This window comes from Mercenaria mercenaria, chromosome 17 (genome assembly GCF_021730395.1).
Source record: "Mercenaria mercenaria strain notata chromosome 17, MADL_Memer_1, whole genome shotgun sequence".
Taxonomy (NCBI): Eukaryota; Metazoa; Mollusca; class Bivalvia; order Venerida; family Veneridae; genus Mercenaria; species Mercenaria mercenaria.
Window position 1 is genome coordinate 54557882 of NC_069377.1, and position 26522 is coordinate 54584403.

The following is a 26522-nucleotide window of genomic DNA, read 5'->3' on the forward strand; positions in this document are numbered from 1 at the left end:
GGCCTACGTAGCATGTAAGACAATTAAAAACGGTTAGATGATAGGTAAGAATATGAAATTAATTTTTACTATAATAATATCAATATACATATACACTAAAATCTGTTACGATATCACAATTATCTCTCTAATGAAAGAACTGGGTTCTAAGAGCATAAGAGCTAAGAAACATAAAAAAAAAAGCAAAAATTAAAAGCCGTGTCAAAGCTGCTGATCTTGACCTAGGTATAAAACCTATCATAAAAAAGAAACTGAGGGGCAAAAGGAGCACAAGGATGCGATTACTTAAAAAGTGTAACAGAACGATTATCGTTCCTAATCAAATTTTGGAGGAACTGATCAGAAGTTTCCTCACAACACAAACAAAGGAAACTTGCATAAATAAAAGAAGCTGCAAAATACATGCAATAAAAAGGTTATTAAATAAGGGTGGTGTGCCGTTAAAGGCGATATTGGCATACTGGACTGGTATTTGGTAAGAGAAATATTCTCAGCCTTCAAGTTATTTATGGCTTTGGTTTGGAAATCAAGTTTATTGTGCAACATGGCCAGGTCTTTGCTTTGGTCTTCAAGCTTAATATTTATTGGCGGGAAAGAGTGATGGAACTACTGCTGCAGAAATGGCTTGGATCACTGTGGGGATACACATGGCAGCTTTGACAAGTTCACATATGTCATAGTTTGATCCTAGAACTTTAACATTTGAGTCGATTTCATTGAGATTCACGTGGTCTCCCTGTATGCCGTCAGATGGGCTCCAAGTTTCCTCCATTCGACGTTTGTTGCTATCAATATTCTTATCAATATTGTTATCGGGTGTATTGACATTGTTTTGATTCGAAATCGTGTGTTTACTCATTGTGTACACGGGCTCCAAATAGTTTTGTGCCAACAAAGAAAAGTCAATGCGATGGCGCGTTTTTCACGAGAAATAAATCTCTCAGATCTATACAGTACAGTCACAAAGTTTTCTACCTCCAAAGTCTCTCAGTTCAGTTCAAATACTTTTTTCAATTGCAACATCTTCATTTAAACTTGACCAGTCATAGATATGTAGATAATAAACCTTTTTTCTGCTCTGCTAAAAATTTTACGCACACGCCGCCATTACCGGAAGTTGCAGAATATGAATATAGGTATAAGCTTATTCTACTTTTTTGTTTTTAGAAATCCCTGTCCCCTGACTTTTGAAGCATTTTTTTTATTTTAATGACAAAAATGAATGTAAAGTATGTTGGTTATCTTTAGTAATACATATGTGACAGACACCAGTTGTTTGTTTATTTTATTTTTTTTATTATATTTCTAATTAAAACTTTCTTTTATTATGACCATGGATAAGGATTTATTGCTCTCTCTTTTCTTACTATGATTAAAAAAGTTAATTATTATGTTATATTTTTATCACTAAAGGCATTTATTTTTTTCATTTATTTTTTATTTTATTTCAGTTAATTGTCTTATATTTTCAGTATATTTCTTTTGTTGTTCTTTTTATCCAACCTTATTATTTAAGCTTATCTTTTTCCAATATAAGTGCTTCAAAACTCAGGATGTTTTCAAAGCCAAAGATATGATAAAAAGGCGAAAATAACTCATATATTTAGAGGGACATAATCACCAAAAGGGGAACCAGTTGACCAAAACGGGGACGAGTTGACCAAATTTTATCATGAGGGGACGAAATGACCAATTTTAGGGGACGAAATGACCAAATCGGGGACGAATTGACTAGGGGACGAGTTGACTGGGGGACGAGTTGACTTGATACCTTTTGTTTTAGTGATATGAAAGATATAATTTGTCAAGATATTTACATGCATTAATTAACTTGATTAAGGGAAAGAAGATGACATAAAAATGTAACTTGTTTAAGTGGGGCCTAAAATGGAGATGTGTGTTAAGGCACATCACTACTAAATCAACTGTAAGCCCCTGGTGGTCTAGATTACTTTAGCGCCAAAAGTTTGCAGCAAAATTTGCGGCAAACAAATTTGCATAATTGTTTGCAGCAAAGTCGCCACAACTAATTTGCATAAATAGTTTGCCAAAAGCTCGCTGGAACTTTGCCAAAAGTTCGCCAGAAAGGTTTTGGCGAATTCGCTGCAAACTTTTACCATGCAAATTAGGTTTGCCGCAAATGCTGCACACTTCATTTGCATAAATTGTTTGCAGCAAATTTACCCCCAAACAAATTTGCATGGTAAAAGTTTGCCAAAAGAAATTTGCGGCAAATTCACCAAAACGTTTGTGGCAAATTTGCCAGAAGCCTGATATTTTGGTAAGGAGTGCTAATCTTTCTCCCTTTCCTCGTGCCCTTTCTCATTAGAATCGTGTTTTCTTTTGCTCTACCACGTTTCCGTAATATATATGTATCACTTATCATCGAAATCGGCATGTTCCTATCACATGCTAGGTAAGAATTCAATGTTTTGAAAAGAGAAATTGGGAGTAAATTCAGCGGGTTGCATTTGATGAACTGTAGTTTTCTTACGTATATTTAAAGCTAACATCCTTTCTAAAGTAGCAATATAGTTCTCTGTGGGAATATAAGTCCCTGAAAATCTGATATGCTAAAAAATTTCGAAAAACCGTTATGAATAATGAGTGAATTTTATATGAAATAAAGAACAGCCGAATTTAGTGGTGTTCAGCCGTAAGGTTTGTACCTACTAAATTATGTTTCGTTTATTTATTAACACAATTAATCTTTATAACGCGACACCGTCAACCGGAAATGAGCTGGAGGAAAAGTAAACATGGCTGCTCAGATAGCAGTTCTGATCAGTTTAAATTTAATTTTTTCCAACATAAGGCTATCTCAGGCTTCAACGCATTGGGTAGTGACAGAAGATGGAAAAGTACAATCTCAGGTAATCAATGTCCCTTGTATGATTTTTCGTAAAATTGTATAGATCAAATACCTCAAAAAAGTTTTAAGGTGCAACAACTATTTCCTGGATTTGTTGACAGAGACGGGTTTACTGTTAGGATATCGATTTTCAAGCTACTGTTTACAAAAAAAACATAGAACCATAACAACAGATCTGTAACTGCAAACTCAATTTTCGCAAGAATTGTGGAAGCTAATCAAATTATCCGTACATCAGCAGGCTGGTAACATTGCCCGATCGGGCTTTCGACATAAAAACTAATATTTCTTGAAAAATAGTAGTTCAATAACATTAAACTTGCACAGGGCGCCTTTTAATATTTGGACGTTCAACATGTCCCTGTGTCAAGTTTAATCGAATATCAGCCATTTGCATAGCACAGATTACGACTTTATTTTATTGAAATGTAACGTAGGAAAACTCTCAAACACATGAAACATTGGTTTACCGTAACTAAAACTGACCACACCAATCACTCCCCCGAGCATTTCACAGAATCTTTTAGCGTAATTTATTGAAATTATCATGAACAATACAACACGAATAATAATATTTAAATCAATATATACATGACTTAACAGAAACAAATATTTAGCTAAGAATTGTAAAAATCTGCGGCATATAATGCCCGCCTTTGAAAAAGGAGGGTATATTGTTTTGCCATATGTGGTCGTCGGTCTGTCGTAATGTAGACTATACCGTTTCCGGATGTACTCAAGAACGCTTGGCTAGATCAGAAAGTTGAAAATGGTAGGTGGTACATCACCACCAGATGACCCCTATTGATTTTAGGTCAGATATAGTCAAAGGTCAATGTCAAGTGACCTGAAAATAGAACGTTTCGGAGATAACTCAAGAACATTGGGCCTAGATCCTGAAAGTATATGTTAGGAGGGTTGGTATGACAGAGATGAACCCTATGATTTTGAGGTCAGACTGTTAAAGGTCAAGGTCCAGTGACCCTGGAACAGGATAAACTGTTTCCGGATGATAAGTCACTAGAAAAACTTCGAGAAATCGATGGGCCTAGGATCTGAAAGTTGATAGGGAGGTTGGTAATGACCAGCAGATGACCCCTATTGATTTTGAGGTCAGTATGTTAAAGGTCAAGGTCACATGACCTGAAGAGTAAAACGTTTCCGGATGATAACTCAAGAACCTTGGCTAGGTCATGAAAGTTGTTAGGGAGGTTGTAATGACCAGCAGATGATCCCTATTGATTTGAGGTCAGTATGTAAAGGTCAAGGTCACTTTGACCCTGAAGAGTAAAACGATTTCCGGATGATAACTCAAGAACGCTTAGGCCTAGGGTCACGAAAGTTGATAGGAGGTTGGTCATGACCAGCAGATGATCCCTATTGATTTGAGGTCAGTATGTCAAAGGTCAAGGTCACAGTGACCAGGAACAGTAAAATGGTTTCCAGGCAATAACTCAAGAACGCTTGGGCCTAGTGTCAGGAAAATTATGTCTCCCCCAGGAGACATATTGTTTTTGCCCTGTCCGTCCGTCCGTCCGTATGTACGTCACACTTCATTTCCGAGCAATAACTGGAGAACCATTTGACCTAGAACCTTCAAACTTCATAGGGTTGTAGGGCTGCTGTAGTAGACGACCCCTATTGTTTTTGGGGTCACTCCGTCAAAGGTCAAGGTCACAGGGGCCTGAACATTGAAAACCATTTCCGATCAATAACTAGAGAACCACTTGACCCAGAATGTTGAAACTTCATAGGATGATTGGCCATGAAGAGTAGATGACCCCTATTGATTTTGGGGTCACTCCGTCAAAGGTCAAGGTCACAGGGGCCTGAACATTGAAAACCATTTCCGATCAATAACTAGAGAACCACTTTACCCAGAATGTTGAAACTTCATAGGATGATTGATCATGAAGAGTAGATGACCCCTATTGATTTTGGGGTCACTCCGTCAAAGGTCAAGGTCACAGTGGCCTGAACATTGAAAATCATTTCCGATCAATGACTAGAGAACCACTTGACCCAGAATGTTGAAACTTCATAGCATGATTGTACATGCAAAGTAGATGACCCCTATCGATTTTGGGGTCACTCCATTAAAGGTCAAGGTCACAGGGGCCTGAACATTGAAAACCATTTCCGATCAATAACTAGAGAACCACTTGACCCAGAATGTTGAAACTTAATAGGATGATTGCTCATGCAGAGTAGATGACCCCTATTGATTTTGGGGTCACTCTGTGAAAGGTCAAGGTCACAGGGGCCTGAACATTGAAAACCATTTCCGGTCAGTAACTTGAGAACCACTTGACCCAGAATGATGAAACTTCATAGGATGATTGGTCATGCAGAGTAGATGACCCCTAACGATTTTAGGGTGACTCTGTTAAAGGTCAAGGCCACAGGGGCCTGAACATGGAAAACCATTTCCAATTAATAACTTGAGAACCTCTCGACCCAGAGTGTTGAAACTTCATAGGATGATTGTTCATGCAGAGTAAATGACCCCTACTGTTTTTGGGGTCACTCCATTAAAGGTCAAGGTCACAGAGGCCTGAACATTGATAACCAGTTCATATCAATAACTTGAGAACCACTTGACCCAGAATGTTGAAACTTCATAGGATGATTGAACATGCAGAGTAGATGACCCCTATTGATTTTGGGGTCAGTCTATTAAAGGTCAAGGTCACAGTGGCCTGTTCATGTAAAATCATTTTTTGGAAATAACTTGAGAACCACTTGACCTACAAAGTTGAAACTTAATAGGATGATTGGACATGCAGAGTAGATGACCCCTACTTATTTTGAGGTCACTTAATCAAAGGTCAAGGTCACAGGAGCCTGAACAGTGACTTGAGAACCACTAGGCAAAGAGTGCTGAAATTTAGCGGGATGACTGGACATGCCAAGTAGATGATCCCTATTTCAGCCAACCATCAGTGTCTCTTTGACTTTCGCTCCTGACCCCTATTAACTTCTTGCCTATAGGACTTTGCATTGGGGGAGACATGCGCTTTTTTACAAAAGCATTTTCTAGTTGATAATTAGGTTGGCCATGACCAGCAGATGACCCCTATTGATTTTGAGGTCATTAGGTCAAAGGTCAAGGTCACATTGGCCAGGAACAGTTAAATGGTTTCTGATCTTCTTGTCCAAAACGATAGGGCCTAGGGCTTTGATATTTGGTATGTAGCAAAATCTAGTGGTCCTCTACCAAGATTGTTCAGATTATTTCCCTGGGGTCAAATATGGCCCCACCCCTAGTGTCACATGGTTTATATAGACTTATATAGGAAAAAACTTCGAAAATCCTCTTGTCCAAAACCACAGGGCCTAGGGCTTTGATATTTTGTATATGACATCATCTAGTGATCCTCTACTAAGATTATTCAAATTATTCCCCTAGGGTCAAATATGGCTCCGCCCTGGGGGTCACATGGTTTACATATACTTATATAGGGAAAAACCTTGAAAATCTTCTTGTCCAAACCACAAAGTCTATGGCTTTGGTATTTTGTAATGTAGCATCATTTAGTGGTTCTCTACCAAGGTTGTTCAAGTTATCCCTGTCGGGTCAAATATGGCCCCGCCTCAGAGGTCAAATGGTTCATATAGACTTATATAGAGAAAAACTTAGAATCTTCATGTCCATAACTTACATCATTCAAATTTGGACCACATTTATAGTTTTAAGTGGCAAGATGAACCTTGACATGAGTTGACCTTGATCTTGACCTAGTGACCTACTTTCACATTTCTGTACCTACAGCCTTCAAATTTGGACCACATGCATAGGTTTGTGTACTGAAAAAAACTTTGACCTTGTTATTGACCTAGTGACCTACTTTCACATTTTTGAAGGTACAGGCTTCAAATTTGGACCACATGCATAGTTTTTTGTTCCAAAATAAGATTTGACCTTGATTTGACCTAGTGACCTACTTACACATTTCTCGAGCTACAGCCTTCAAATTTGAACCACAAGCGTACTTTTGTGTACTGAAATGAACTTTGATCTTGACATTGACCTAGTGACCTACTTCCATATTTCTGAAAATACAGGCTTCAAATTTGGACCACTTGCATAGTTTTGTGTTCCGAAATAAAATTTGACCTTGATTTTGACCTAGTGACCTACTTTCACATTTCTCAAGCTACAGCCTTCAAATTTGAACCACATGCATAGTTTTGTGTACCGAAATGAACTTTGATCTTGAGATTGACCTTGTGACCTATTTTCACATTTTTGAAGGTACAGGCTTCAAATTTGGATTGCATGCATATTTTTGTGTTCTGAATTGAAATTTGACATTGATTTTTATCTATTACCTACTTTTACATTTCTCAAGCTACAGCCTCCAGATTCGAAGCACATGCATAGTTCTGTTTAACGAAATGAACTTTACCTTGAAATTGATCTAGTGACCTGCTTTCACATTTCTCAAGCCACCGCTTTCAAATTTGGACCACATACACATTGTTTTGTACCTAAATGAAATTTGACGCCAAGATCAATCTGTAATCTCTTGTTAGGTTAATAGGTTAAAGGTCAAGGTCAGATTAAACCAGAATGGTAGAACTTTTGTTTACAGTGAGCATATAATTTCTTTTCCTTGTGCAATTACTGAATGCATCAAGGGGGGCATTTCGTGTTCGACGAGCTCTTGTTTAACGCATGGGTACCGCCGAACGCATGTGGTCTAGCCTTTTAAACTGCTTTGATATGACTTTACAACTAATTTAAGTAACATTTAATAAAATGACAACCAATAAATGCTGATTACACCCATCTATTATAAACATAGGCATACTACATACACAATACGTTAGTAACGGGCCGCATTTTTAGCTCACATGTCACAAAGTGACAGTGTGAGCTTTTGTGATCGCGCAGCGTCCGTCGTCCGTCGTCCGTCCGTGCGTCGTGCGTAAATTTTGCTTGTGACCTCTCATAGGTCACATTTTTCATGGGATCTTATGAAAGTTGGTCAGAATGTTTATCTTGATGATATCTAGGTCAATTTCGGAACTGGTCATGTGCGGTCAAAAACTAGGTCAGTAGGTCTAAAAATAGAAAAACCTTGTGACCTCTCTAGAGGCCATATTTTTCAAAAGATCTTCATGAAAATTGGTCAAAATGTTTACTTGATGAAAACTAGGTCAAAGTTCGAAACTGGGTCAACGTGCCTTCAAAACTAGGTCAGTAGGTAAATAATAGAAAACCTTGTGACCTCTCTAGAGGCCATATTTTTCATGGGATCTGTATGAAAGTTTGGTCTGAATTTTATCTTGAGATATCTAGGTCAAGTTCGAAACTGGGTCAGCTGCGGTCAAAACAATAGGTCATTAGGTCTAAAAATAGAAAAACCTTTGGACTCTCTAGAGGCCATACTTTTGAATGGTCTTCATGAAAATTGGTCAGAATGTTCACCTTGATGATACTAGGTCAGTTTTGAAACTGGTCACGTGCCATCAGTAACTAGTCAGTAGTCAAATAATAAAAAAACTTGTGACCTCTCTAGAGGCCATACTTTTCATGGATTTTGTAAAGATTGGTCTGAATGTTCATTCTTGATGATATTTAGCCAAAGTTTGAAAACGGGTCCAACTGTGGTTAAAAACTAGGTAGTAGTCTAAAAATAGAAAAAACCTTGTGACCTCTCTAGAGGCCATATTTTTCACAAGATCTTCATGAAAATTGGTCAGAATGTTCACCTTGATGTATCTAGGTCAAGTTTGAAACTGGGTCATGTACCTTCAAAAACTAGGTCAGTAGGTCAAATAATAGAAAAACCTTGTGACCTCTCTAGAGGCCATATTTTTCATGGATCTGTATGAAAGTTGGTCTGAATGTTCATCTTGATGATATCTAGGGCAAGTTTGAAACTGGGTCAGCTGCGGTCAAAAACTAGGTCATTAGGTCTAAAAATAGAAAAACCTTGTGACCTCTCTAGAGGCCATACTTTTGAATGGATCTTCATGAAAATTGGTCAGAATGTTCACATTGATGATATCTAGGTCAAGTTCGAAACTGGGTCACGTGCCGTCAATAACTAGGTCAGTAGGTCAAATAATGAAAAAACCTTGTGACCTCTCTAGAGGCCATATTTTTCATGGGATCTGTATGAAAGTTGGTCTGAATGTTCATCTTTATGATAGCTAGGTCAGGTTCAAAACTGGGTCACATGAGCTCAAAAACTAGGTCACTATGTCAAATAATAGAAAAAAAACGACGTCATACTCAGTTCAAAACTGGGTCATGTTGGGACAGGTGAGCGATTCAGGACCATCATGGTCCTCTTGTTTTTCAAAACCGACCGTGAGAATATTTTTTCGTCTAAAATTATTCTTTATAATAAAGAAGATTTGACAGTTTCGTGTTGTGTTGTGAAAGGGAATGGATGTAAATTTTATTTTCAAAGTGCGGACTGATCTTCAATATCTTCAGTAAGACAGTATGTTCAATGGATGTGTAAATTATGTTTCTTTGTCCGTTGTTGGTATTTAGCTATCGCTTGCAAGTCACTTCTACCGTGAACTTGTTAAACCTTCCGCAATAACTTTTGCGGAAAGTTCTACCGGGAAATTCATACTTGTGATAAAACGTCGGACTATATGAAATGTCAAAATCGTAAAATATTGAAGTCCGACGTTTATTTATAGAACTAGAAAAATAGTAAAGATATTTCTTTCAAACTTGGTCCATTTATTAAGCATTTCATATGATACAAATTAAAATAAAAATAACTTGGTTGCCTTCAGTTTTGGTAGAATTATTTCCCTTTTTCAGATTTTTATGACGCATAATTTTTGAAGTCCAAAAAAGATATGTTCTAATGCTAAGTTTAAAACAAAAAAGGGTTCAATGGCTTTCTAATGCTCTAAATTATTGCGCTTGTACATGAATGTATACATTTTACTGTGCTTTCACTAACAACATTATAGAAAAATGTTAGTTGTAAAAAAATTATTCAAACATCTGCATTAGAAACAAAGTATTAACCTTAAATACGTAGAATAAAGGTATTGGCGCACAAGTTTGGAGCAATAGAAACCCACTGAACCCTTTTCTGTTTTAAACATTGCTTTAAATCATTTTTTTTTTGGACTTAAAAAATTATGCATCATAAAAATCTGAAAAAGGGAAGTAATTCTAACAAAACGGAAGGCAACAAAGTGCTTTCTACCTTAGTGTGCGTTATTTGTTATGTTTAATAAATGGACCAAGTTTGAAAGAAATATCTTCGTTATTTTTCAAGAAACATTAGTTTTTATGTCTAAAGCCTGATTGGGCAATGTTACCAGCCTGATCAGAGGCGATTGTATTCGGCCAAGTAGCATCACAGTTATGTCTTTGACACTTAGTGTTTAATTGTCAACATGTGCGAGTGCAAAAAAACATGGATTTTTAAAGAAAATTTTATGATAAACCATGTGATTAATTGGAATTATAGACACAGTGATTTTAGTATCCGTGGTAAAAGAACGACGTGTAAGGTATTTTGGCTGAATTATGGCCCCTTTTGACTTAGAAATCATGGATAAGTTTTTCGTACCAGTTCATATTTTGACAAAGTCTTTTGAGATAAAGCTTTGAAACTTTCAACACTTGTTTACCATCACCATGTCCAGTTATAGGCAAGAGTACCTTAACTCCATCGATTTACAGTCGACTCGTCCCCTAGTCAACTTGTCCCCCAGTCAACTCGTCCCTGATTTGGTCATTTCATCCCCCTTGGCGATTTCAAATTGGTCATTTCGCACCCCCCTTTTTAAAACATAATTTTGAAGAAAAAAAATCAAAGTATGATAAATTATGTCGTTTTTAGCTCGACTATTCGAAGAATAGTCTAGCTATTTTACTCACCCTGGCGTCGGTGTCGGTGTCACACCTTGGTTAAGTTTTTGCATGCAAGTACATACAGCTATCATTTAAAGGCATATAGCTTTGAAACTTATTTATTCATTTGCTAGGTCAGTTACCAACCTCACTGGGTCAAGTTCCATAACTCTAACATGTATTTTGAGCAAATTATGCCCCCTTTTGGACTTAAAAAATCCTGGTTAAAGTTTTACATGCAAGTTACTCCAAAACTAATGCAGATATTGACTTGAAACTTCACATGTGTCTTCGGGGTTATAAAACTAGTTGATAGCACCAAGTCCCATAACTCTGACCTTCATTTTGGCCAAATTATGCCCCCTTTTGGACTTATAAAATTCTGGTTAAAGTTTTGCGTGCAAGTACATACAGCTATTACTAAAAGGCATATAGATTTGAAACTTATTTTTTCTTTTTCTAGATCAATTACCAACCTCACTGGGTCAAGTCCCATAACTCTGACAAGTATTTTGGCCAAATTATGCCCCCTTTTGGACTTAGAAAATTCTGGTTAAAGTTTTACATGCAAGTTACTATCTCCAAAACTAATGCAGATATTAAATTGAAACTTCACATGTGTCTTGGGGGTTATAAAAACTATTTGATAGCACCAAGCCCCATAATTTGCCCTTCATTTTGGCCAAATATCCCCCCTTTTGGACTTAAAAATTCTGGTTAAATTTTTTTGCGTGCAAGTAATCAGCTTTTACTAAAAGGATATGATTGAAACTTATTTTTTCTTTTTCTAGAAAATTTCCCTACCTCACGGGTCAACCCCATAACTTGACTTTTTTTTTTGGGCCCCAAATTTATCCCCCCTTTTGATTTAAAAAACCCTGTTAAATTTTTACAGCAAGTTACTACCCCAAAAACTAATGCAGATATTAAATTAAATTAAATTTTGGTCTTGGGGGTTTAAAAAATATTGATAGAATCAGTCCCAAAACTCTGACCTGTTTTTTGGGCAAAAAAAACCCCCCCTTTTGATTTAGAAATCCGGGTTTTAAAGTTTTTGGTTCAAGTACATAAGCTATAAAAGGGCTACAGCTTTGAAATTATTTTTTTTTTTCTAGGTCAGTTCCCAAACCCACTGGGTAATTTTCCATAACTTAAATGTTTTTTGAGAAAATTTATGCCCTTTTGGCCCCTTGAAATTCGAAAAAATTTTTACACAATTTTACTATCTCCAAAAGTAATGTAGATATTGAATTGAAACTTATATGTTTTCGGGGTTAAAAAACTAGTTGATAGCATAAAAGTCCCAAACCGATATGAATTTTGGTCAAATTAGCCCCCTTTGAATTTAAAAACTTTTTGATATTTAAATTTGGGTAAAAATTTTTCCGTTTGTGACAATATTTAAAATGTCGGGCTTGGCTTCTTAGGGACAGCTTTTGTTTTTTTAAAATAAGTATTTTTATGCTAAAGTATGCGAAGTTTATGTTGTTTTTAAGAATTTTTGTTAAAATGAAAATTTAAAAAGGGAGGATTTCTGGGGTTTTTTTGTTTTCTTTTTTTTTGTTGTTTTTTCTCTTGTTTTTTGAAGTCGCTATGTTGCTTATTTTCAAACTCTTAAATAGATTAAACTTTTTAAAAAACTTTTTTATCACAAATAATTTCCTCACCCCAAAACTATAAACATTTAATTTACTTGGAAAAAATTTTGACACATTTCATTGGTCAATCAAAACTTTTGCTTTAAATACCTTTAAAACCCCTTTCCCAATCCCCAATCAATGCCTTTTTAATGTATAAAAAACCTTTAAAAAACCTTCTAGCAGGTATATGTCATTTACTTTTTAGAAAACCACTGCTCCCTATTTTTTGAAGTTTTTTTTTGTTTTAATGACAAAAATGAATATAAAAAGTTGGTTGTTTTAGTGAAAATATGTGACGATTTTTTTGTTTATTTTTAATTTTATTTTTTATTGTATTTCTTTTTTAAAACTTCCTTTTATTAGATTTTTAAAAAGTTAATTAGATTTCTATTTTAATTTTTTTTTACTAAGGGAATTGTATTTTTTTGTTATTTATTTTATTTTAGGAATTTTTTTATATTTTTAGTATATTTTTTTATTTTTTCAACCTTTTTATTTTTAAATTAAATATTCCAATAATATCTTCAAAACTGACGATGATTTAAAAACAAGTTTCAAAGTCAAAAAAAATCATAAAAAGCAAAAAAAACCTAAAAAATTTTTAAGGGGGGCAAAAATTTCCAACAGGGGGATGAATTTACCCAAAAAAGGGGGGCCGTTGACCAAAAAGGGGACGATTTTACCAAATTTTACATGAGGGGGACAAAAGACCCCAATTTTTGGGGAAAAATGACCCAAAACGGGAACGGTTGACTTTTATACCCCTCAATCAAGGGTTTTGGCTGGATTTTATATGGCCTTTTTAACTTTGAAAATTTGGTTTAAATTTTTTTGTACCAGTTAAATTTTGACAAAGTCTTTGAGATAAAGCTTGAAACTTTTTAGCACCCCGTTTACCTCACCCTGTCCAGTTTTAGGAAGAGTACATAACCCTAAGGATTTTGGCTGAATTTTGGCCCCTTTTGACTTTGAATCTGGTTAAGTTTTTCGTACCCGTTCTATTTTTTTTAAAGTGTTTGACATTGGCTTTGAAATTTTTTTTCACTTGTCATATAAAAGTCCTTCTGTGGAAAAGAGTACATAATCTGTATCTTTTTGGCTGAATATAGCCCTTTTTTGGGCTTGAAAATTGTTCTGTTTTCATACAAGTCCACACTTTGTCAAACTATTTGACATATTGCTTTTAAACTTTGAACTTATTTATCATCATGATTGCCATCTATAGGCAAGGGTACATATCTCTGACAACTATTTCGGCTGAATTATGGCCCTTTTTGGACTTTGAAATTGGTTCACACATTGCCATGTAGTCAATCAGTGCAAGACTTACCAAAATCCACAAATACAGGAACATTGTTTTGTCTAATCTATTTTTAGCTCGACTATTCGAAGAATAAGTAGAGCTATCCTACTCACCACGGCGTCGGCGTCGGCGTCACACCCTGGTTAAGTTTTTCGTACCAGTCCACATTTTGACAAAGTCTTTTGAGATAAAGCTTTGAAACTTTCAACACTTGTTTACCATCATCATGTCCAGTTATAGGCAAGAGTACATAACTCTGTCAAGCATTTTGACTGAATTATGGCCCCTTTTGACTTAGAAATCTTGGTTAAGTTTTTCGTACCAGTTCATATTTTGACAAAGTCTTTTGAGATAAAGCTTTGAAACTTTCAACACTTGCTTACCATCACCATGTTCAGTTGTAGGCAAGAGTACATAACTCCATCAAGCATTTTGGTTGAATTATGGCCCCTTTTTGACTTAGAAATCTTGGTTATGTTTTTCGTACCAGTCCACATTTTGACAAAGTCTTTTGAGATAAAGCTTTGAAACTTTCAACATTTGTTTACCATCACAATGTCCAGTTGGAGGCAAGAGTACATAACTCCATCAAGCATTTTGACTGAATTATGGCCCCTTTTGACTTAGAAATCTTGGTTAAGTTTTTCGTACCAGTTTATATTTTGTGTAAAGTGTTTGACATATGGCTTTGAAACTTTTATATCTTGTTCAGTATAATAGTCTCTATCAATAGGCAAGAGTACGTAACTCTCTCATCTTTTTTGGCTGAATTATGGCCCTTTTTGAACTTGGAAATTGGTTCTGTTTTGTAAATGTCCATGTTTTGTCAAGACTATTTGACATATGGCTTTTAAACTTTAAACACTTGTTTATCATTATGATTTCCATCTGTAGGCAAGAGTACATAACTCTGACAATTATTTTGACTGAATTATGGCCCTTTTTGGACTTTGAAATTTGTTCAGTTTTTCTTACAAGTCAGCGTTTTGTCAAAACTGTTTGAACTGTGGCTTTGAAACTTTTAACACTAGTTTATCAACATGATTTCCATCTGTAGGCAAGAGTACATAACTCTGTCAACTATTTTGACTGAATTATGGCCCTTTTTGGACTTAGAAATTAGTTAAATTTTTCATATAAGTCCATGTTTTGCCTAACATATAACTTAACATATTTGCTATCATGGTCACACATTGCCATTTAGTGTAAGACTAATCGAAATCCACAAATACAGGAACATTTTTTGTTTAATCCATTTTTTGTTTAGTCTGAAAATCTATGGAAATATTTTGACCCCATTCTTCAATCAATTCTTCGAATAGTCGAGCGCGCTGTCATCCGACAGCTCTTGTTTGTTGAGCCCGCTTGCGGATGCGAAGACATAGTTGTCCAAATGGCTGTTCAGTGTATGTGCGTCCGTGCGTGCGTGCGTCCGTCCGGATTTGTTTGACTGGACCATAACTTTGACATGCATGATGCAATCTTGTTTATATTTCGCATGAATGTTAACCTCATGAGACGGAGTGTCATGCGCAAACCCCAGGTTCCTATCTCAATGGTCAAGGTCACATTTACAGGTCAAAGGTCAAATTCAAAAATGACTTTGTCCGGAGCATTTCTTCTTCATGCATGGAGGGATTTTGATGTAACTTGGCACAAATGTTCTCCACCATGAAACGGAGTGTCATTTGCAAGAACCAGGTCCCTAGGTCTAAGTTCAAGGTCACACTTAGAGGTCAAAAGTCAGATACAAGAATGACTTTGTCTGGAACATTTCTTTTTGATGCATAGAGGGATTTTGATGTAACTTAGCACAATTGTTCATCATCATGAGACAGACTGTCATGCGCAAGATCCTAGAATTACTTCCCTTTGTTGTTACTATAAATAGCTTATATTTGTAACTTTTTTATTACTGGTCATAGGGAAAAATCAAGATCACTTTTCTGTAGTACAACATGCATGTTACATCCAATTTTCAGGTGAATTTTGACCAATCTATACTGGTGAGGATTTTTATGTAGACTAAGAACTTTTTATACACCTGAAGGGATGTATTATGTTCTGATGCTGGTGTCCGTCTGTCCGTTAGCAAAGAAACTTGACACAAATGTTCACCACACCAAGACGACGTGCAGAGCGCATGTTCCGGATGACTTGCTTCAAGGTCAAGGCCAAACTTAGGGGTCAAAAGTCATATCAGTTTGTTTCGTGTCCGCTCTGTAACTCTTGAACTGCTGGAAGGATTTCAAAGAAACTTAGCAGAAATGTTCACCACATTGTAACGATGTGCAGAGCACATGTTCCAGATGACTGGCTTCAAGGTCAAGGTCACACTTAAGGGTCAAAGGTCATATATGACTTTGCTTTGTGTATATTGCTCTGCATTGCAGTGCTCTTGTTTTTATTTGGCAGATCTCTTTTTTGTACTTAAATTTTTTTTTTTAATTACTTCCCTTTTATGTTACTATAAATAGCTTATTTTGAAACTTTTTTGTTATTGGCCGTAGGGAAAAACCGAGACCACTTTTCTATGGTACAACATGGATGGAACCTTAAATTTTAAGGTGTATTTTTACATACCTGTACCTGATAAGGATTTTTTTGTAGACTTTGAATATTTTTTTGTGGACTTAGATTTGTTTTTTGAAGTTTTCCTTTTGTTGTTCCAGTCCTTTGGGGCTACAACAGTCAAGTTCTTAAAATTTTGCTCCCATCCTATGATGTAAGCCTTCGGGCGTATATTGCCCCGCTTAGCGGCGCTCTTGTTTTTTTCTTTTTTTAAGATTTACGTCCCTTAGTTGTTACTTTAAATAACTTATATTGTAACTTTTTGCAATCCCTTTTTTATTTGGCATAAATGTTTGCCTCAATGAGACAAGGAGTGTCATGTGCAACTCCCAGTCCTTTTGACAGCTGGCGGGCTCGACATGTTGCCCGTGGGGATCTAGTTTCTATTGTCTTAATGTCTGTGGGTAATATTTTGACCCCATTCTTCAAATAGTCGAGCACGCTGTCCGACAGCTCTTGTTTTTAGAGTAATTATTTTTTGCCTTAAATGTGTGGGAAGTCCCTTTAAGTTTGATGAAAAATCAGTCACAGTTGTTCATTTAGCTTATTTCCACTTACCATGAAAACCTGTGTATAATTGTCACTTTTGATTTTAGCCTAAAATCCTAATGGGATAGGTGGGGAATTCGTCAATTTTTGAGCAATTTTCTAGAAAGTAACACTGAAAACAAAAGTAGAATAGACTTCAAGTTAAGGCATCATACCATTATTCGAGAGGTGCACAAGATGAAGAAAACTTTTTTTTAAAAAAGCAAGGTTTTGACACAAGCTGCTGTTGGTAAAGGAGTGATGGTAACTTCAAAGAGAGAACAAACTTCTCAATAATTAATGGCAGTTACATTAAGATGAAAAGGCATGAAGGTCTGTGTTGTACGGATCTGTTAAAGATGATCCAGTCTGTAAGTGTCAGTAGTTTATTGACAGTTAGCAAGAAGGTCAAGTACTTTGTGTACTTTTTTAGCTTAACTGTCTTTAGTGTACCTGAGCACAGACCTGGGAATCTTTAGATGTCCATTATCTGTCCACAATATCTTCATAAATTTCAACTAAACTTTCTAGGAATGTTTCTTTGATTTCTTCAAATCTAGGATATCCAGTTAGAATTCTGGTTGACCTGGTAACAAAACAGAATAAATTTTAAAATCTTCTACTCAGAAACTGATGGTTAGATTTTGAAGTTATTTCACAGAAATGATTCCTGGGTGACTCTCTTCCATATTCCTTCAAATCATTGTTTCATTAAAAAGCATGACCACAGGGGAAGTTATGGCATAGATTTTCCCTGTATGGCTATATGGTAAAAAACTGCTGTCCCAATTTCGAAGTAAAAGCACACTTATGCTCCGTAAGTAACCCTTTACCAAATTCCATCACATCATTTTGATTTTTTAGCTCACCTGAGCACGAAGTGCTCAAGGTGAGCTTTTGTGATCGCCCTGTGTCCATTGTCCGTCATCAGTGATTCAGTGGTCCGTCGTCGTCAACAATTTGACTTTTAACACTCTAGAGGTCTCAATTTTGGCCCAGTCTTAATGAAACTTAAATGTTACCCTCAATAAAATCTTGGACGAGTTCGATATTATGTCATCTGGGTTCAAAAACTAGGTCACCAGGTCAAATCAAAGTAAATGCTTGTTAACACTCTAGATGCCACATTTATGACTGTATCTTAATGAAACTTGGTCAGAATGTTTATCTTGATGATCTTTAGGTCAAGTTTAAATCTGGGTCAGGTTGGGTAAAAAACTAGGTCACCAGGTCAAATCAAAGGAAAAGCTAGTTAACACTTTAGAGGCCACATTTATAACTGTATCTTACTGAAACATGGTCAGAATGTTAATCTTGGTGATCTTTAGGCCAAGTTCAAATCTGGGTCAAGTGGGGTCAAAAACCAGGTCACCAGGTCAAAAAATCAAAGGAAAAACTTGTTAAGGCTCTAGAGGCTGCGTTTATGATTTTATCTTCATGAAACTTGGTCAGAATGCTAAACTTGATGATCTTTAGGTCAAGTTAGAATCTAGGTCATATGGGGTCAGAAAATAGGTCACCAGGTCAAATAAAAAAATGCTAATTACCACTCTAGAGACCTAATTTGAAGTTTGAAACTCATGAGAATTGATCAGAATGTTTGTCTTGATGACTCAAGGTCAAGTTCGAACCTGAGTCATGTGGGGTCAAAAACTAGTTCACTAGGTCAAATGAAACGAGAAACTTGTTAACACTCTGAAGGTCACATTTATGATTGTATCTACATGAAACTTGGTCAGAATGTTAATCTTGATCTTTAGGCAAAGTTGGAATCTGGGTCATGTTGGGTCAAAACTAGGTCACCAGGTCAGATCAAAGGAAAAGGTAGTTAACACTCTAGAGACCACATTTATGACCATATCTTAATGAAACTTGTTGATCTTAATGATCTTTAGGTCAAATTCCTATCTGAGTCAGGTAGGGTCAAAAACTAGGTCACCAGGTCAGATCAAAGTTAATGCTTGTTAACATCTGGAGGCCACATTTATGGCTGTATCTTCATGAAACTTGGCCAGAATGTTTGAATGACCTTTAGGTTAAGTGTCAAAATGTTTGTCTCTTTGAAATGAAGGCCAGCTATGATTCTAATTTATCAGGGGTTAGAATAAGGTCAGCAGAGCGATACAGGGCCTTCAGGGCCCTCTTGTTTATCCCCCCCACCAAAGGTGAAGGGGATATTAGAAATGCTCTCCGTCCGTGCGTCCGTCTGTCCGTCCGTCCGTCCGTGCGTGCGTCCGCAACGATATTTGTCCGGAGCATAACTCCAAAAGTACTTGAGAGATTTTCTTCAAACTTCATACACTGATAGAACACATTGGGAGGAAGTGCAGTGTGCAAGAACAATAACTCTACCTTGCCTATTTTTTGAGTTATTCCCCTTTATCTTATTTTCTTAAAAAAATTTGTCCGGAGCATAACTCCAAAAGTACTGGAGGGATTTTCTTCAAACTTCATACACTGATAGAACACATTGGTAGGAAGTGCAGTGTGCAAGAACAATAACTCTACCTTGCCTATTTTTTGAGTTATTCCCCTTTATCATATTTTCTTAAAACATTTTGTCCGGAGCATAACCCCAAAAGTACTGGAGGGATTTTCTTCAAACTTCATACACTGATAGAACACATTGGGAGGAAGTGCAGTGTGCAAGAACAATAACTCTACCTTGCCTATTTTTTGAGTTATTCCCCTTTATCATATTTTCTTAAAGAAATTTGTCCGGAGCATATCTTCTTCATGCATGGAGGGATTTTGATATATCTTGGCACAAATGTTTACCACCACGATGCGGAGTGTCATACGCAAGAACTAGGTCCCTAGGTCTAAGGTCAAGGTCACACTTAGAGGTCAAAGGATACAAGAATAAAAACCTTGTCCGGAGCATTTCTTCTTCATGCATTGAGGGATTTTGATATAACTTGGCACAAATGTTTACCACCACGAGACGGAGTGTCATGCGCAAGATCCAGGTCACTAGGCCTAAGGTCAAGGTCACACTTAGAGGCCAAAGGTCAGATACAAGAATGACTTTGTCCGAAGCATTTCTTCTTCATGCATGGAGGGATTTTGATGTAACTTGGCACAATTATACACCATCATGAGACGAAGTGTCATGCGCAGTTCCCTTCTTTAGAATTACTTCCCTTTGTTGTTACTTTAAATAGCTTTTATTGTAACTTTTTCATTACTAGTCGTAGGGAAAAATCAAGACCACTTTTCTGTAATACAACAAACATGCTAAATCCAATTTTGAGGTGTATTTTGACCAGTCTCTTCCTGATAAAGATTTTTGTGTGAACTTGCAATTTTTTTTTTTTTTTTTTTTTTTTTTTTTTTTTTTTTTTTAAAGATTAACTTCCCTTAGTTGTTACTATAAATAACTTATATTGTAACATTTTTATAATTGACCCTAGGGAAAAAACAAGACCACTTTTCTGTGGTACAGCATAGATGTTACTCTCCAGTTTTAGGTGTATTTTATTAATTTTATTATATATAAGGTATCTCTACCTAGTAAGGAGTTTTTTTGTGGACTTTAAAAAACAAAAGACTTACAATGATTACTAAACAACCACAAAATTAACATTCCATTTGCAAATACAGCTGCTAGAGTAAAGAAATTTGCTTTGACGGGCATATATTGTGACATTCTGGCACTCTTGTTCCCTGTTAGCTTTCCATTCCTTCTTTTTACAGTAGCCATATAGAAAAACATCATAGTTATACTCTTCATGAAAATTAGTAAAATTTAGCAGTAAACCACCTCACTACTGACTTATTCTTTCTTCCACATCTTAAAACCCCTGATGCGGACCACATCCTTCAATTATGATATGCCCGGTGGGGGGATTAGCCATGTCTGACATGGCTCTTGTTTAAAATCATAATTGCCAGGGGATGAGCTAGTTTTTTCTATATTTTTGTGTGGAAAAGTTTGAAAATTTCTCTTTTTGAACCACTGGCCTGATTTTTAGCCCACCATCATCAGATGGTGGGCTATTCAAATCACTCTGCATCCATGGTCGTCGTCCTTTCGTCCATCCGTTAACAATTTCTCGTTGTTGCATCTGCTCAGAAACTACTGGGGCAGTGGGTGGGGGGGTGGGGGGGGCGGGTTTGGCCAAACTTTGTCAGAATGATGTATTGGTTCCCTAGTTGTGTCCCCCTGAAAATCAGACTGGTTCAACAATTTTTAAGGACCTATGGCCCTTTGTTTATTTTCATTATTTACATAGATTTATATATAGAAAAACTTTGAAAATCTTCTTGTCCAAATCCACAGGGCCTAGGGCTTTGATATTTGGTATGAAGCATCATCTAGTGGTCCTCTACCAAGATTGTTCAAATTATTTCCCTGGGGTCAAATATGGCCCCGCCCCAGGGGTCACATGATTTACATAGACTTATATAGGGATAAACTTTGAAAATCTTCTTGGCCAAAGCACAAAGCCTAGGGCTTTGATATTTGTAATGTAGCATCATCTGTTGGTTCTCTACCAAGTTTGTTCAAATTATCCCCCTAGGGTCAAATATAGCCCCACCCCGGGGGTCACATGGTTCATATAGACTTTAATATATAGGGAAAAACTTCTAAAATCTTCTTGTCCATAACCTACAACATTCAAATTTGGACCAAATGTATAGTTTTAAGTGGCAAGATGAACCTTGACATGAGTTGACCTTGATCTTGACCTAGTGACCTACTTTTACATTTCTGTAGCTACAGCCTTCAAATTTGGACCACATGCATAGGTTTGTGTACCAAAACAAACTTTGACCTTGACATTGACCTAGTGACCTACTTCTGCATTTTTGAAAGAAACATGGCCACCAGGGGGTAGGGCTAGTTTTCTCTATATAGCTATATGAAAAACTTTTAAGTTTTCTCCTCAGAAACTGCTGGCCTGAATTCAATATATGACAGAAATTTTCCATGGGTGACTTTTAGTTTATTGTGTTTCTTGATATTGCATCTTAGTATCACATCATCATCTAACCCTTCCCCACCTAACTATTTTTTTGTTAGAATTATTTCTTGATATGATAGTATCCCTCTGTATTCTGTGTCATCATCTCCGCTGTATCCTGTGTCATCATCCCCACTGTATCCTGTGTCATCATCCCCACTGTATCCGGTGTCATCATCCCCACTGACTCCTGTGTCATCATCCCCACTGTATCCTGTGTCATAATCCATCATCCCCCTGTATACTGTGTCATCATCCTCACTGCATCCTGTGTCATCATCCCCACTGTATCCTGTGTCATCATCCCCACTGCATCTTGTGTCATCATCCCCACTGTATCCTGTGTCATCATCCCCACTGCACCCTGTGTCATCATCCCCACTGTATCCTGTGTCATCATTTCCACTGTATCCTGTGTTATCGGGGGCCTCCGTGGCCGAGTGGTTAGAGTCGTTGACTTCAAACCATTTGCCCCTTATCGATGTAGGTTCGAAACCTCGTTTGGGGCGTAGAATTCTTCACGTGAGGAAGCCATCCAGCTGGCTTACGGAAGGTCGGTGGTTCTACCCAGGTGCCCGCTCGTGACGAAATTGTGCACGGATGGGGCACCTGGGGTCTTCCTCCACCATTAAAGCTGGAAAGTCGCCATATGACCTAAAATTGTGACGGTGCGACGTTAAACCCAACAAAATAAAAATAAATAAATAAAGTATCCAGTGTTATCATCCCCCTGTATCCTTTGTCATCATCCCCACTGTATCCTTTGTCATCGTCCCCACTGTAACCTGTGTCATCATACCCACTGTATCCTGTGTTATCATCCCCCTGTATCCTGTGTAATCATCCCCATTGTATCCTGTGTCATCATCCCCTCTGTATCCTTTGTCATCATCCCCACTGTAACCTGTGTAATCATCCCCATTGTATCCTGTGTAATTGTCCCCACTGTATCCTGTGTCATCATCCCCACTGTATCCTGTGTAATCATCCCCATCATATCCTGTGTCATCATCCCCCTGTATCCTTTGTCATCATCCCCACTGTATCCTTTGTCATCATTCCCACTGTAACCTGTGTCATCATACCCACTGTATCCTGTGTTATCATCCCCCTGTATCCTGTGTAATCATCCCCACTGTATCCTGTGTCATCATCCCCACTGTATTCTGTGTCATCATCCCCTCTGTATCCTTTGTCATCATCCCCACTGTAACCTGTGTAATCATCCCCATTGTATCCTGTGTAATCGTCCCCACTGTATCCTGTGTCATCATCCCCACTGTATCCTGTGTAATCATCCCCACTACATCCTGTGTCCCCACTGTATCCTGTGTCATCATCCCCACTGTATCCTGTGTAATCATCCCCACTGCATCCTGTGTCATCATCCCCACTGTATCCTGTGTCATCATCCCCACTGTAACCTGTGTCATCATCCCTACTGTATCCTGTGTAATCATCCCCACTGTATCCTGTGTAATCATCCCCACTGTATCCTGTGTAATCATCCCCATTGTATCCTGTGCAATCATCGTGTAATCATCCCCACTGTATCGTGTGTAATTATCCCCACTGTATCCTGAGTGATCATCCTCACTGTATCCTGTGCAATCATCTCCATTGTATCATGTGTAATCATCCCCACGGTATCCTGTGTCATCATCCCCACTGTATCCTGTGTTATCATCCCCACTGTATCCTGTGTCATCATCCCCACTGTATCCTGTGTCATCATCCCCACTGTATCCTGTGTCATTAATCCCACTGTATCCTGTCTCATCATCCCCACTGTATCTTGTCCCATCGTCCCCAGTCCAGACACATTGCCCACCAATGTTCAAACAATGTTGACATTCTTGTTCAATCAAAAATGGTATGTTAAAAAAAAGATAAGATGTGTAAGGTATAGTATAAACACTGACTTAATGTATCCCATTGCAGATGGACTCTGTGTTCAACATGAAGAGACCGTACGACCTTGTTGCCTTTATGAAACAAGAAGAAAGAGCAAATATGCTGGACAAACTGAAACAAGAACTTCTTTCAAGAAAAGTGGAAATAGACAGTACAGAAGATAGAGATACAGGTAAAATTTGGCTGAAGATAAGTCTCGGACAGCAAACTTCTCATTTGTAAATTTCAAAATTGTTGTTGGAAATACAACCAGTGGATGTTTGAAATTGGTCCCTAATGATTCCTGGTTCACTTTGTTGGATTTTAGTATGAATGAATCTCTGATGACTTTCCAGCTTTCATTGATTGGGAAGAACTTGTCGTATTTACAGTCACCTCAGTTTTAATACCACAAACTTAGCCAGTTAGCCAGATGATTTCCTCACATGATGTCATGAGCTAGGTCCAGATTGACAGATCAACCTTAACCACTCAGCTGGAGACCCAACTAGTATTAGAGAATGGCAGAAGGAGAAGCAACAAGTTGTTGCAAAAACTTTCAATTTCTGGTCAAAAACTAAAGAACGTTTGGACCTAGAATGTTCAAAATTTGTAGTATGATTACCTGTGGTCGGTAGATAACCTTTAATGGTTTAAGGGTTTGTAGGACTGGTCAAAGGTCAAGGTGACAGTGACCTTGAGGCTGAAAATGTGTTTCTGCAGAATAACAGGAGAACTCTGGCTAACACTCGTCAGTCTTCATGGTACGATTGCCTGTGGTCAGTTTTGTTTGTTTGTTTTGGGTTTAATGCCATTTTTTGACAGTATTTCAGTCATGTAATGGCGGGCAGTTAACCTAACCAGTGTTCCTGGATTCTAAACCAGTACAAACTTGCTCTCCGCAAGTAACTGCCAACTTCCCCACATGAATCAGAGGTGGAGGACTAATGATTTCAGACACAATGTCGTTTATCAAAAAGTCACGGTCATGTTGTATTTAGGATCAGTAAGTCAGAGGTAAAGGTCAAAGTGTATTCAAGATTGAAATGGGATAGGCTATCATGGTAGGCATACATGTTTTACAAACAGCTGTTGTTGACTTCAACTCGTCAGTTCAGAAAGTTAACAAGTGAAATGTTTTGTTTCTTCTGACAAAGCAATATTGCAGGGATGACAGGACACCCTAGGTTAAGAAAGGGCACCGAAGGTTAGGAAAAGTCACCCAGGGTTAAGACAGGGCACCCAGGGTTAAGACAGGGCACCCAGGGTTAAGAAAGGGGAATCATCATGACATGACATGTGACAAAAAAAACAACAACTAGTAACCAGTTGGTGTATGTGCTTTTCATAATATTGTATCACATTTAGTACAAAGAGACCTTTTAGTATAAATAAATGTATATTCATAACAACAGAAGCATTGTATTATGGCTACCAACAACACTCAAATCATGCAAGTACGGTTAGTGCAAAGAAAATAATATTTTTCTTTATGCCAATGGTAATCATAATCAGTAATCATAATAAGCCGTAATTGATTATATATATATAAACTCTGGCAATGTAAGGGTATATAAGCTCTGAATATGTGAATCATTTAAGTTACTAGCAGCTTGAATTCAGATACATGTACATATAGTTCTGTTATGCTTTGTCTTTTGTTTGTATTTGTATATTCAGTATTGAATTACAAACACTTACTTTCTGACTCTCTGTTGACTAGGAATTATTTTGACAAAGGGTATTGATCTGTTTTAGAACAGTTTATTTTCATATTTAATGAAGCTGTGGGAATTATTGTCTCCTATTCATGGAAGAAACGTATATGAAATAGGGTATTGAAAATGCTTTATAGATTTGTTTTAATAATTGATCAGTAAAGTGATGATCAATATGAATGTTTGTTAGACTAAAATCATTCGAGCTTTACAGCTGTCACAGCTAAAAGGTCATTAATATTCAAACATGATTATTAAGTTTACTTTAGGTTGTTAATGATTTGGTAAAACATAAAGATTGATTGTGGTTGTTTGTTTTGGGTTTAACGCCATATTTCAACTGTATTTTAGTTATGTAATGGCTTGCAGTTAACCTAACCAGTGTTCCTGGATTCTGTATCAGTACAAACCTGTTCTCTGCAAGTAACTGCCAACTTAACCACATGAGTCAGAGATGAAGGGGAAATAATTTCAGACACAATGTCTTTTATCAAATTGTCACAGAGAACATACGCCCCACCAGTGGGAATTCGCACAATTCAAAATTTAAAAAAATAGTTGTTTTTTTGTTTTTTTTGATAACTTACATCTATAGCTTACACCAGTTCTTGCAAATTGTATCTAGTTTAATTCATTGGAATGGAACCAGCCCGCTCAGTTAAAAATTTGAAGTGCATATCTATGGATCATAAGGTTGTGAGTTTGATTCCATGGCCAGGCTGTGACAGTTTGATAAAAGACATTGTGTCTGAAGCCATTTCACCCTTCACCTCCGAGTTGGCAATTACTTGCAGAGAACAGGTCACTTGGTACATGTAGTACTAGTACAGAATCCAGGAAAACTAGTTATGTTACACTGCCGGCCATTACATAACTGAAATACTGGTGAAACCCAAAACAGACAGATCAACAAAGTGCTCTCACAACTACATTTTTGTAAGTACAGTGTGCTTATTTTAGCTCATCTGAGCATGAAGTTGTCTATCTTTAGTCCACAGCTTCCATAAAAGAACATCTCCTAAAACATCAAGCCAATTTCAGCCAAACTTTACAGGAAAGTACCTTGGATGGTTTCCTTTGAAATTCCTTCAGACCTAGATTATCCTTGTAGAATTCTGGTAACCATGGCAACCAGAAGTTAAAACTTACAAGATCTTGTCCTTAGAAACTGCCATGGATCGGGCTAG

The 26522-nt window shown here is 37.1% G+C and overlaps 1 protein-coding gene across 11 annotated transcripts in view; it reads left to right on the forward strand.

Annotated features, from left to right (window-relative positions):
- Nucleotides 1-2732: 2732 nt before the first annotated feature.
- The window catches only part of LOC123536817 (tetratricopeptide repeat protein 17-like), a 120637-nt gene continuing 96847 nt past the window's right edge, over nucleotides 2733-26522 (forward strand). For all 11 annotated transcript variants that reach the window (XM_053528201.1, XM_053528202.1, XM_053528203.1 and 8 more), the window contains exons 1-2: nucleotides 2733-2873; nucleotides 23666-23810. In XM_053528201.1, the coding sequence (XP_053384176.1) occupies nucleotides 2760-2873; nucleotides 23666-23810 (259 nt within the window). In that variant the 5' untranslated portion in view covers nucleotides 2733-2759. The remainder of the gene's footprint in view (nucleotides 2874-23665; nucleotides 23811-26522) is intronic.